Source organism: Falco cherrug, chromosome 3 (genome assembly GCF_023634085.1).
Source record: "Falco cherrug isolate bFalChe1 chromosome 3, bFalChe1.pri, whole genome shotgun sequence".
Taxonomy (NCBI): Eukaryota; Metazoa; Chordata; class Aves; order Falconiformes; family Falconidae; genus Falco; species Falco cherrug.
This window is the reverse complement of record NC_073699.1, coordinates 51,574,311-51,587,749: the sequence shown is the minus strand read 5'-3', so window position 1 is coordinate 51,587,749 and position 13,439 is coordinate 51,574,311. Positions and strand designations below refer to the sequence as shown.

The 13,439-nt window shown below is 36.3% G+C and overlaps 1 protein-coding gene across 2 annotated transcripts in view; it reads right to left on the bottom strand.

Moving 5' to 3' along the window:
* PRKDC (protein kinase, DNA-activated, catalytic subunit) overlaps positions 1-13,439 on the bottom strand; it is an 81,518-nt gene that overhangs the window by 36,138 nt on the left and 31,941 nt on the right. For both annotated transcript variants that reach the window (XM_055704292.1, XM_055704293.1), the window contains exons 38-52: positions 12,544-12,648; positions 11,413-11,580; positions 11,014-11,141; positions 9,792-9,999; positions 8,510-8,688; positions 6,998-7,166; positions 6,388-6,453; positions 5,880-5,952; positions 5,511-5,659; positions 4,206-4,343; positions 3,886-4,005; positions 2,793-2,936; positions 2,412-2,563; positions 1,698-1,829; positions 1,168-1,279 (exon numbers count right to left, since the gene is read on the bottom strand). In XM_055704292.1, coding sequence (XP_055560267.1) covers positions 1,168-1,279; positions 1,698-1,829; positions 2,412-2,563; positions 2,793-2,936; positions 3,886-4,005; positions 4,206-4,343; positions 5,511-5,659; positions 5,880-5,952; positions 6,388-6,453; positions 6,998-7,166; positions 8,510-8,688; positions 9,792-9,999; positions 11,014-11,141; positions 11,413-11,580; positions 12,544-12,648 — 2,043 coding nt within the window. The remainder of the gene's footprint in view (positions 1-1,167; positions 1,280-1,697; positions 1,830-2,411; positions 2,564-2,792; positions 2,937-3,885; positions 4,006-4,205; positions 4,344-5,510; positions 5,660-5,879; positions 5,953-6,387; positions 6,454-6,997; positions 7,167-8,509; positions 8,689-9,791; positions 10,000-11,013; positions 11,142-11,412; positions 11,581-12,543; positions 12,649-13,439) is intronic.

Genomic DNA, 13,439 nt, shown 5'->3' with positions numbered 1-13,439 from the left:
GCAAATTTCCAATTAACGAATGTAAAAAAATAAGACATTTTTAGTGAAAAGGTGGAAAATAATCAGTAACTTTTATTTTATGTAAAGGAAATAAGCCTTTTATAGATAAAATATTTGCACCATCTTTGCTCATTTATTCTAAGTACTGCTTATAGTAGAATTTGGAAGACTGAAAGACTGCAGGAATTCAATTTACGAAATGTACTCTACAAACTGAAAGAACAACCAGAATGCAATTGAGTGGGGAAAAGTATTAAGAATAGTAGGGAGAGAAGTAAGAATAACCTACAAGGTCAGACTACCAATCCACCTAGCCAACACCTTGGTGTGTTTGTCTCCAATGGCAGCTGCAGAATGATATTTAGGGGGAGCATGAGCCTGGCTGCCTTTTGTCTTCCTCTTCTCTCATACAACCCAACATGCATTCATCATTACATTAGGGATCTTAGAATGTACATTGTTTATCGCTGTTAGAACCTGTTCATGGATTATCTTTTTGGTGCATGAATTCGCCTAATTTCTCCTTGAAGCTGTTGTTGCTACTTACCCCTAGAACCTCTTCTGGCAACACATCCCAGAAGTTCACTAACTGTTCTGTAAAGAAGTACTTCTAGCACCTGTCTCAAATTGATTTCTGTGATTTTCAAGCACTGCCCCCTAGTTCTAGTACTGTAGGACTTGGTGAATAACAGTTTTGCATACACCTTATCCACTAACTAGAAATTAACCGGATTCAGAATTAAATACAATACCTTTAACTTTTACATCAAAACTTGCAAATTATTAAACATTCTCGGATACAGATATTCAGAAGGTAGTCCCAAACCTCCCAGCTCGCAATTTTTTTTTTTTTTCTTAAAAAAAACCCCAACAAACCCAACTTTAAGTGTACCATGCCAGTGTTGCTGGCTGGCAAAAGCTGAACAAAGCCTCAGAAAGGGACCATTCGCTGTCAGCCCCATAAGAGCAGGGCAAAAACTCTGCACTTAGCTTGCCCTCAAATTCTTTTCCTCTTGAGTCAACAGTGTAAACCTTTAACTCGATCTGTTGGACAAAGACTGTTGGGTTTCAAATACATTCATTTTTGGAGATGAATTGAGTAGTTGTATAAAAGATGTACAAAGAATTAAGACAGGAATGGTCAAACACACAATACAGTTCACTTACATTTTCTCTCTCAGAAATATATTGAAGAGCAAGTCCCAACACTTCTGCTGCTGCTGCATAAACTTCTTTATACTTTAATAAGCCCATGTTGCTGGTCAAAGCCTGAAAATACCTAACACAAAAGGTAGATCTGCTGTAAGCCACTACTCCAGCATCCAGTTTTAAACTGAAACAAAAAACTCACCTGAGCTACCTAGGGGAACAGTGACTGCTTTTAGAAGAGCTGAATACAGCAAAACATGGATTTTTCCACCTGCAGTGTCTCAAATCCCTGCTTTGGCAATTCCTGACTCTGATAATTCCCATGAAACTTCAACTGTGGGGCCCGCTGTAAAAAAGCTTACATCCTTCTAGATATTTTCCAAAATAAGTATGTAATGCTTTTCTAGCTGCCAAATGCAGACCACCTAACAGACAATAGCAAAGGGATGACAGGATAAACAATCCAGCCCCCATACTTCATGCTGACAACTTAGACTTGCTCTCTTAAGCTTTTATCAAAATAATTCATCAAAAAGCGCATTTCTCACCTGACACGATCTATTTCACACTTTGGGTCAAAAGGAGGTAAATTGTTAGCAAGAACAATCCCCAGCAGCTGAATTCCCACTGAATTGTCCTTTGTATCAGGGTCTCCACCAGAAAACTTTTCAAATATTAAACTGTTGGAGAAAAGCATAAAAGTGATGATAAACATGAAAACCCCAAAATATACATACCATAAATCACTTACTCTCTGTGTATATACATACATACAACTCCACCAAAACCAGCAGAAAGTATGTATACATGCATATATACTCCCACCAAAACCAATAGACAGCATATATTCAGAAGGTATTTAGCATCAAAGAACAAACCAAACCAAACAACAACAAAAGACATTGTAAGCCTACACAAGTTCTCTGCAACAAGTTCAGGAGCATAGCAGATCGCAGAAGTCTTAGCAAGAGTGCACCAATATTCAGTGATAATACCCAAAATTTCAAATAAAATGTACATCTTTGCAGAAATTACTGCTGCTTTTGCTGTTTCAATCTTCTGCATGTTTTTTCTGTCTCCTTGTTTCACAAATTTAGGTTTTTGAGAGAGTTCAGTTCTGAAGTTCTACTTCAGACAGAAGGGTTTACAAAAGGGACAAAAAGTTTACTATCGCAGCTGAATTTGCCTTTTCATCTCCTTTGACAACGTTCACTTATATTCCTGAAATATTGATAAAAGAAAGCAATTGTCCAAATGCTTACCTGTAAGGTATAGAGAGACAGTTCTTCCAACACTCTATAACTGTCTTTATGATTTCCAGATTGTGTCTGAACACAGCTCTTTTTTGGTGAAAGGCATTCTTCATCAAGAATTCAAGCAATCTGTTAGCTAAAATCTCATCCTTAATACTCCCCTACAATCAATAGGAACAAAAATAAACAGTGACTCCAACGTGAAGATATACACTGTTTTATGAAAGCAAGCAAGTAAATAAGCTATTTTTGAAGTTAATACCTAAAAAAAAAAAAAAAAAAAAAGAGTGGACTGATGTAGAAAACTATTTTAAGTGCATAGTAACAAACTCACTCATTCCTTACCAAATACTCACAATAATAAAACAAATGCATTTCACATTTTCTTACTTTGGGAGTGGCTACCGTGGTCCAGGAAAGTATAGTAACTACTGTTTCCACTACCATGTAATGAATCCCTTCACCTCCATTATTTCCAGAAACAACAAGCTGCAGCAATGGACCAAGCCACTGCTTTGCATAAGGTCGGAAAACCTATGAAAAACAGCAGAATCAGTGATCAAGCACAAATTATCCCAACTATTCAATAACCTGTTCTTCAATAATAATTACAGGTAAGACTTCTAAATCAATCTCTTATCACTTTCTTAACCTCTGAAGCAACAACCACAACAATCTTAAAATAACTTTAAAATAAAAAGTATCCATAACTACATTCCTCACTTCTACTTAGAAACTTTTAACCAAGTATTCACATAAAGTTAACTATTTCACTAGGGCCCACATAATATGGCTCTCATGCAGAAAATCTGTCCCTAAATGATTTGGAAGAGTATGCCACCCTTCTACCCTTCCATTTCAGACAGCTTTACTAAGAAGGTAGCATTAAGTGGGTGTAAAGTTTCTTCAATTAATTCTGGTATTCAGCGGGTTTGTATTTGGAGTATTTTGGACAGAAACATTATACTCTAAAATCACTGCATAAAATAGGATGAAAACACTTGACTGAAGGATGAGAGTTAGAAAACGTTTCTTCTCAGGCAAAGATCCATTATGCTATCTTAGGTATCTTTCTGCAACTAGAACTTGATTTAAATCAAAGGTTTTCCATAAGTTATCTGTGACCATTCGAAAAAAACATTACATTTGCTCCTCCCAAAAGGCAAATATAATCAACCATGCCTCTTACCCTGTATCAATGAATCAATTACTTATAGTTTACAGAAGACTCACATTGTGGACACCCTCTACTTACAGAAGTAGAGTTTGGGAGAAGAGGTAATAATATTACATTCAAAATACTGGCACTATCTGGAATTTTGGGCCATGAATGCGCTCCCTTTTATCATGACAAACTACTCAATCTGAATGCCCCAAAAGCCTCAGTTGATGGAGTATTTTACCCTGCAAGAGTTACATAGCTGATATTATAATATAACCTGTTAACATACACAGAAAAAAGATAACCAAAAAACTTACTCACATCCTCAGTATTAACAATAAGTTTTGCTATGAAGAGGCGAATATTTAGGGGTACTGATGGGTTTCCTAATTTGCCATGCAGAAATTTCATCCAAAGAGGAAGATCTACTGGAACTGTCCCCTGAAATTTAAAAGAGATGAGCAAAAATCAACTCACTTTTTGGATCAAACAGGCTTACCAAGCCAAAAAGCCCTAAGCTTGAGCCACACAGGTCTCATTATAATATAGCCAAGAAAATTAATAAATGAAGGGATTCAATCATGACTCCCTTTTTGTGGTATAATTAGTGAAAAAATGCCAATGTTTTGGTTAATACTGGCCTCCTCCACTTTGGGTGTGATCTGGTTCCTCTGCATATGTTTAATCAGAGTGGTCATAGAAGTCATACATTCATGTTGGTTGAATTCGTCCATTTCCAGTTCCACCTCATCATTTAAAACCATGTATTCTGTGGGCTCCTGAAAAAAAGTGTTACTATGATTAATAACAACACTGTATTTTCTTTTAAATCATGACAATGTCACGAGTCATTCTGATCTTATCTGTGTTTACAGATTTTAGTATGTGCAACAGGGAATACATCAGACACGTTGTTCAGACACCTCCCAAATATATGTACCAGCTGTATACATCTTTTATTTTCTGTGCCAACAGATCTCACTCTGACTGTGCCAACTTCACTACCTGCCGCGCCAGATGTGGCAGCTGTTGGAAGCAGGAAGGATTAGCTGAACTTTACAGAAATTATTTCATTTCATAGTTGAAAGAATGCATTAACACCTTCCACAGGGGGAAAGACCTATTTTTATGTTGTTTCACACCAACTAGTGACCACAGCTACACAGAGTGCATCAGGAAATTGTTTATAGTTAGAAATTACAACATTACTACACCAAGCAGATAGAAAGTACGTTTCTGATTAACTTCACTGCAGCTATAACACCTCCTTGCTCCAAAACATGGAAACAGTGTATCTTTACCAATGTTAAGTTATTACGACAGATTTTATCTTTGGTGTCTTTAACACTTTAACAAGCTTTTTTTGTTGTTTCATAACAAATACCTATACTATCAGTACTACTTTTGATAAGACACCTCTTGATTGCAGAAGGAACACAATTTTAAGTCTTGGAAGATATTAAATGCTGTTCTTCCAAGAGCAACAGTTAAAATACAAGGTGCCACAACAGAGTGGCATAAAGTGTTTGATGACTTATTCCACGATTTGATACAGCCAGCTTGGTCAAGTGCCTTCAAAGACTAAAAGAAGAGGGAAACGAGGAAACTAGGGGCCTAACAGCAAAACACAACCACCACAGGATACTCCTGAGTGCACACAAAGTTACAAGCCACCTTTTTACAACTCAGGTTGTACTTCCCTCACATTACTCATCTTTAGAAACCCAAGGTAGGGCACTGATTTTCTCCAGCTGTAGACAGTAGAGAGAGGGAAGAAGAAAAACACTCAACAGAACACAGCTGAAGTCCTCTCATCTTCTGGAGGAGCCTATTCTCAATCAAGTAGAACAAATACAGGAGACCAGAAATTTCTCTTTCTCAACCCCAATAAACATATGCAATTGCTAGAAAATATAAAACTTTTCTTCTTCACAGCACTAAATTACCTTTCTCCTGAAAAGAGCACTGCTAGCTGTAACTTCTTGGGAGCTATGAGAGAAACCTTGGACTCCAGTAGAAAAATCAAACTGACTCATTTCCTCACTCAAACTGCTATCCATCAAGTATGAGGCAGAAGCCAAATACTTGGGTTCATCTAAATAGGAGAAAGAATAGACCATTAATCAAGGTAATTACAAGAAACAAGCCTTTACTGGCAACTTAAACTTGAGTGGGGTGGGAATTGTTTGTTAGATGAAGTACACTGAACGTTTTTATTTGTTCTGCTACTGCAGAAGCCAATTAGCAACACATCAATGAACACTGTATGGAAGGTAAGAAGTTGGGTTTTTTTCAGTCATAAATTACTTGCATACCCTGACTGCTGTTCCCTGCATCCCTGGCCTCCTTTCTAATAGCAATGTATCGCTTCTTCCTTTCCAAAGGCACCTGAACAGCAAGAAAGAGAAGTTTAAAACTGTAAATATAAGATTTGATTAATTTTATTTACAATTATTTATTTACAGAATTGCCAAATCATCATCAAAACTGTTTAATATAAAGAGAAATCCTATGTCGTAAATTATTATAATAAATGCTACAGAACAGCAGCTAAATTACTTGCTCTTACAGCTGTTTATTACCAGAGTAAAGTGTGCTAAAAAAGTGTATTAAAGTTATGTGCACTGCAGGTATGTTCTAGATTTCAAGTCTGGATTTCCCTTACAAAAATGTATTTTAAAACATTAAGAGTACTCCAGTTTTTATTCATCACAGAATCCTCTTTCTCTGTATGTGAGAACTGACCCGGTCTACAGTGACTCCGCTGTCCAAGTCATATTCATTTTTCACTTAGGAACACTGAAGTCCAGAAATTCCACTCACCTCAATTTCTACAGGAAATGTATACTGACGGTTCAGGTCTATCAGATTCTCAAAAATCAGCAAGTTCTGCAAAATTAAGCACACAATAACAATTGCTCTGAACTCATTTTATTTCTTCTAAAAAACAACAGATCGACGTACAATATAGAAGAGAAAACATGCCATATTTTCTAGATCAATACTTTCAAGAAAAAAATTGCTATTCAGCTACTCAGGAATTCACAGTACAGACAACGGGCTTGGTAAAGTATGTATCCCTTATTGAAGTATATTCTGGAGAACTTATATTGAAGTATAAGCACTGGAGAACTTAAATAATAGGTAGATTTTTTTTCTCCTATTTTAGAAAATTGATTGAGAGTGGAAGGAAAACAGGGTAAATGTATCATTACTTCACCCATTCCCAAACAGACAGTAAAACCTTCATCAGCAACTCAAATTGCATGAAGGATGCAAGAAAGTTAGCTATGTGTGACACCTACTGTCTCATTGGGTTTTTTGTTAATATAATTGCATGTCATTCAGGCTTGATTCTTTGATTTATTGCAATCAGGTAAAATCACTTTGTGTCTCATGCTCTGAAAGCTTTCTAAAAGCAACAACACCTCACCTTTTCCGATTTTTCTGTAAAAAGAAAGCCTTGATAAAATTTACTTTCCGTGAAGACACAACTGATAACAGCAATAGCACAATTATATGCTGCACAGTGATACTGTCTCCTCTTCTCCAACAGCTGACTCTCTCCTGCCATGTTTTCTGTAAATGCATCATAGCACGACCTTAAAATACAAACAGCCAAGAAAACACCATCAGAATATTCTTTTCTTTTTTAAGCAGCACAGGAAAGGCCCCAGTCAGAGACCAGTGAATCAACAGAATTTCCAGAAATCTTTACTTTTTAGAGCAGTATCAGATTAAACCATTTCAGACTTCTTCAAGTTCTCTGCAGGCACACTGTGCTGAAATGGAACCATTCTGCAATGACAAAGCCAGCTTCCCCAACCATTTACACACCATTCCTTAATGTCAAAAATACAATGACAGGCCATTTTCAGATAAGACAGAGATATGTTTCAATGCATGCATAAATCTCTCTCATGGTACTTTCCAAGAAAATAAGAAAATATGAATGGACATATATGCTAAGCTATGCTATAGATTAGCCAGAGAAAACCAGTTTAGATGCAATTTTTTTAAGTCTTTTGCCCATAGTAAAAGATCTGCAAAAAAAAGATTTACAGATCTTCTGCAAATCATAGCCAAGAAATTCTTTAAAAGTCTTCACAGGACATAACAGTATTGTAAAAAAAAAAAAAAAGAAAAAAAAAGAGCATTTCAGGCATCTTATATTTTTTCAGAATATTAAATAAATTAAATTACATTAATTAGCCTATGTATTCAGTATTAATCTTCTGTTCCTCTCTGCAGTGGTGATTAAACCAAATTATACCTACTGGGTGTGCTGCTGTATAATGAAATATAAATGAAAATCCACCCCATCATCTCATCAATCACATAAGATACCTACCTTACAACACAGAACCATACTTTACATAAAAGCAGGGGTCCTCAAACTTTTTAACCAGGGGGCTGGCGCACGGATGAAGTGGCAGGCAGTCACCTGCGGCTGCTTGGTTTCCCCCCCCAACCCCCGGCGAGGGCGGGGGGGGGGGGGGGGGGGGGGCAGGGGGGTCTGTAAATACCAGGGGCCGGATTGAGGACCCTGGGGGCCCGTATCCAGCCCGCGGGCCGTAGTTTGAGGACCCCTGCATAAAAGTGTAAGTATACTGAAATCAAAATCATAAAAACACAAGTTAAACGCCAAGAACCATACTGAAAAGCAAAAATAAAAGCACAAGCTTAAGAAACAGGAAAAAAAAGAGGCAAAAACTGGAGGCAAAAGTTATTCTGACATAGGATTGTAGTCTATGCTAGAAATCATCCTGTCAATGCAAATTCAATATTGTGCAAATTCCTTTTTTATTTAAAACCAAAAGCTACATTCAGATTACATTTATCCTTGAACAAATTAATCTTCTGCTTTAGATAGCATACTTAAAAAGTGTATTTGCCCAAAACCTAATTAGAAGTTAAAAAGGAGTAAAACAAATAATAGTCTTACTTTATTAGTGTCTTGGTAAGTTCATTTCCTTCTACGCTTATGGAGCCACAGTAAGCTTGGTTAATTTTAGAGTCCTTGGAGTAAACTTCCTCTTTCGAAAGTCGTGCATACATCACTTCTAGCAGCTTGTAATACCCCATTTTCTTGGTAACTTGTGTATCAAAAGTATATTCATTGAACTGGAAACAAAAAAGCAACATCTCAGAAAGATTTCCTGGATCCTGCCTTTCCTAAGTAGCTCCACAGTTACTCTAGTTTCTAATAAACAACCTTCAGCTTACTTCTATCTTCTAAACCAGAGAAATAATAAAAGACTAACAGATACTGAGTTCCTGTGTAATGCAGTTATTAAAACAATGTTGACCCGCTCTTTATTAGGTGAGCTGTCTTAACTACAATTGGCCTAAATCATTATAGTGATATTGGAGTAAAATAAGCAAAACACGAAGTAATGGCTCAGACTCATGACACCTCTACCTGTCACCATGCCGGGTATCATTCATGAGTTTCTTCATGCACCTCACTTTGGTGCCAACATTTCAGCAGCAGAAACATGGTGGGGGTGACTCTATGTAAGTCTTCATTTTAGCATTTTATTTCAAATAACTATCACTACACTTGGATCATTTCAGCATCTTGTTCGTCCTGCTGCCTTTAAACAGCTGCATCAACAAAACCATGGGAATAAAGAACTACGGCAAGAGCAAAGACCTTCTCTGACAACAAAATCATTGCATGTAACTATACTCTAAATTGGAGGATAGCCTATAAATAGAGAAAGGAAGATCTGTCCTCCTAATCCCTTGCTGAGGGATCTTTGCAATGATTAGAAGATTTATTTCTTTCTATAAAGGTAAGGCACCCAAATTTAAAAGCTTTCATTAGGAAGGCTGATTATCTCTCCCCTACAACGCAGTAACAGGCTACAATTTTATACAGCTTTCATATTTCAAAGTTAGAATGGGGGATTGCTTTTGACAAAACTTCAGATCCCTTTATATATATATATGTATAGGTAACATTCCAGCTCCCATCTTTATACACAGTAGATACGCAAACATATGTTAACTTCAAAAGAAGTGCTGGGGAATAAAGAAAAGTTTCCCAGTAATAAGCTATATAATTGGCACAAACTTCTGCTCCAAGATACAGAAACTGGAAAGCAAATGGTTTCAATTAGTGTTTCCCTCAGAGTTAAGCAAAATGTATATACCAACACCAATTTTATTAGGCCTTCCCCAACCCTAAAACAAACAAACAAACAAACAAAAGTAATTCATACCTTTATAAACCTGGAATTAAGTGTATCCATAGCCTGTACTATAATCTTGCCAAAGAATTCTCTCAGTGCATCCAAGCTGCAGTGCCACAAAAGAGTGAGAAGGGAGCGATCCAGAAATGCTTGACGAGTAGTATTTGAACTAAGTTCTTCACTCCGGAACATTTTGTGAACAGTGTCCAACAGTATCACTTGTTTGTCAGTGGTGCTCCTAAAAAACCCAGAAATCTGAAGATGAAAACTGTTTTACCAGACTCCAATGATGTCTCAGACCCCTGTGACATTTAAAATTTTTATTGTCTGTATCCATACCCTCTTGGGCTATCATCCTACACAACATGCAAGATCCGGTTGAACTGCCACTTACTGTGGAGGTCTCCAAAGAAAATCTCAGTTTCTTACTCTGCAACAGATGGTAAACTTGTTTGTGTATCTTTGTTAGTTTAATCCAAAAGCAATCATTAGCTTTCTCAGTTCCTTTTCACTGCCCAATCAAAACCAAAAAAATAACATTTATGTGGTACACATGAAGGATGGAGGCAAAGAGGAAGGAACAAAAGGAGACTTCACAGTTATTAGGTCTTTCTGTGGCTTATCAAGTGTTCCACTAGTACACGAACTAATATTCTAAATAATTTTATAGAAGTTAGAATTTCAAAAAAAGGATTTGGGCATAAGGTAAATGACTTTGTCCAGGGAACTACATGCTCCAGAACAGTTACTACTTAATAGCCCATCATGAATTGGACTGTTTGGTTTGGAAGAGACTGAAGACTCCTGTGGACAAGAGCACGTCTGCATCTATGATTTACTACCCTTGAAATATTCAAATATATAAACATGCTGTTCTATTTTCAAAGAGGTTGAACAAAGTAATTCACTGTCAGTTTAAGTGCTATCAACTTAAGTGATCATATGGTTATACAGGTATAGCAAATATAGATATCACAAACAATTACTATCTTCAACTGAAATCTGCCAGAACAAGCTAATTTACAGAAGAATTTACAAAATTTGCCCAGGCATTGGAAGTGTTATCTGGAAATTGGTGCCACTTGTTCATACCTCAGAAACATTTTAGAAATGTGAAGACAAAACCGAAATCTGAATTAAAACCATGATGTAAAACTTTATAATGTAAATCATCATTATTACAAGGACAACATAATAAAGGAAGCAAATTATTTAATGAGAACAGGTACAAAATCCAATAGACTAAACTCACCTTCTGGCAATTCTTTTGAAGCTGGATTGAAATAAGCCCTCCATGAAATGTCTGTGGTCCCTACAAAGAAGTTCTGTCATCAACTGCAACAACACTGGACTCTGAGACAATTCTAATGCATCTAAAAACTGAAAAAGAAGTAATGCATAACTAAGGAGCCACATGGGATCAAATAAATCTAATTATGTAACTATTTTTCAATACTGATCAGAAGCAGATGCATGTGTTCAAATGTGTATCTCTGCATTAAACTTCTGGATAAAGACATAACTCACAAACAGAAAAGGTGATTTCCTCATGTGAACTCGGGGTCTCTCTTTAATTCCAGACCTTGTGAAACACTGTTTATAGACATAGTTCACTTAGGCTTCTATTTACATGTTTTTTAAAAACACTGACCTTCTTAGTGCAGTCTACATAGTTACTGTGTCTCAAGGTTCCTTTGGGAAACTCATCAGACCTCATGGGAAAATTGAAAGCTACGAGTTGATCAAGAGCATTCTTAAGGTCATCAAGTTTTTCTCCAGTCAAATTAGTGAAGAACGGGAGTATTATCACTGCTTGGCCCTGGAGGAAAAAAAAAATAATAATGCAGTTTCACACTAAAAAACACCTGATTACTCTCTTAAATATGAAGCAAGCTGAATAGGACCACAAAATAGCAGCAGTGGCTGTGCTTACTGATTCAATAGCTCAGTGCACTGATAAAGGTAAGTTATGTAGCAGCTCATCTTTCAGGTGCTAGTTCAGAAAACACCTTTGGTCACTGCTGAATGAAAGTTAAAAGCTAATTAATATCTCATGGCTGACATGGCTATGAATAAGACCTCATTGCTCTTCTAAGCAAGCATCCATTCTCACACAAGTCGATGATTTAATGTAATGTGTGGCAGCTAAAGTAAGATCCTAAACTTTATTTATTTTGAATGCACAGGAAAGTACAAAGCACTGTCTAGCAAAAGAGAGGCTGGCAGAGCAGCAACTGTGCAAAGCTGTTTCATAAGTACAAAATTTTTAATCTTCTATTCAAACGTTATGCTCCAGCATCTTCCAGTTTTAGTATGCAGTACATTATCTCTTGCTCCTGGCCAAGCCACACACAGCAGTTAATCCATTAATACCGGTCTTGTACTTGCAGACATGGACATTAAACTCATGGCCCATGTTTGCAATTTGATCCGTAGGAAATGCCACTCCTTGCTAAAAGCCTGATTAGCTGTCATTTCTCAAATGAACACTTTAGAATTCTAAACAATTTGCAACTGACAGTAATTTTTTTTGCCTTTCATCTGGTCAGGAAGAAAAAGAACACCTAAAACCAAAACATGACATCTGTGGCACTGCCTTCTGTCTGAAGAACAAAAAAGGATGATTTACAATTTTTAGGATGTTGAACAGGAGATTAAAAACCAGAAGTGGTCCATGTTATGTGCATATTAATGTAAAATTTAATCCAAATAACAGAATTTCATGAACAACTAACATTCTAATCTGGGGACAGCAGGGAAGCCACTGAAGTGAACAATTTACCTTAAGATTTAAGCCTAAATTCTGATCAGTAAGTAGACTAATATAGGTATTAAAAACAGCTGTAAATGCTTCATGATTGGTATTGAAAGAAACTGAAGAGTCAATCTGGAATGACAGAAGAAATAAAAACATTAAGAATTTTTTTTTCAAAGTATAAAGAGATCATTGTATTAATGAACAATTAAAAAAACCCGTAAGTTATAGAATTGTTTATTTCCAAAACCTCACTGAATTAACAGAAAGCACATACAGTGATTTTGGTTTTAAAAAGACTATCAAAAAGAATTCTAAAAGCTCCTACACAGTACAAGCAAAATCATAATGTTGAATATTTTTCAGTTTAAAAAAAAAAAAAAAAATTAAGCTCCCTCTCAAAGCCAGATTTCCTACTAGTCACTTCACTGCCAGCTAATACAGCAATACAGCTCCCATTCTGTGTCCTAACACATACCTTTAAAACAATTCAAGTTTAAAATAATTATTTATAAAAAAACCCCAACCTCTCAATAAGTGATCTTTGTGTGTATTTGTGTACAGGTACTTTTACAAGTTCCTAAAAAATCCCAATAGGATAAAGGAGATATATCATGTTTTCAAAATGGAGAAAGAAAAAAGACCAAAACCCCAATGCAAGAGAAATTAAAGGTCTATAAAATAAAAATATTTCTGCAGTATGTTGATATGGGTAGAACTCCTCAATTATGACTTTCTGGATGCCTACATAAAAGAATGTTATCAAAGGCTGCTCTGTTTCAAGGTTTACTGTCTGCACTTGTAGCAATTCTCTAAACAGAGAGGAGGCAGCTAAAACATGACAAAAGTTAAAAAAAAAATACCCAAAAAACAAAACAAAGGAGGGGGGAGTGCGGGGGGAAGAAAAGAGCAAAATCTAGTAA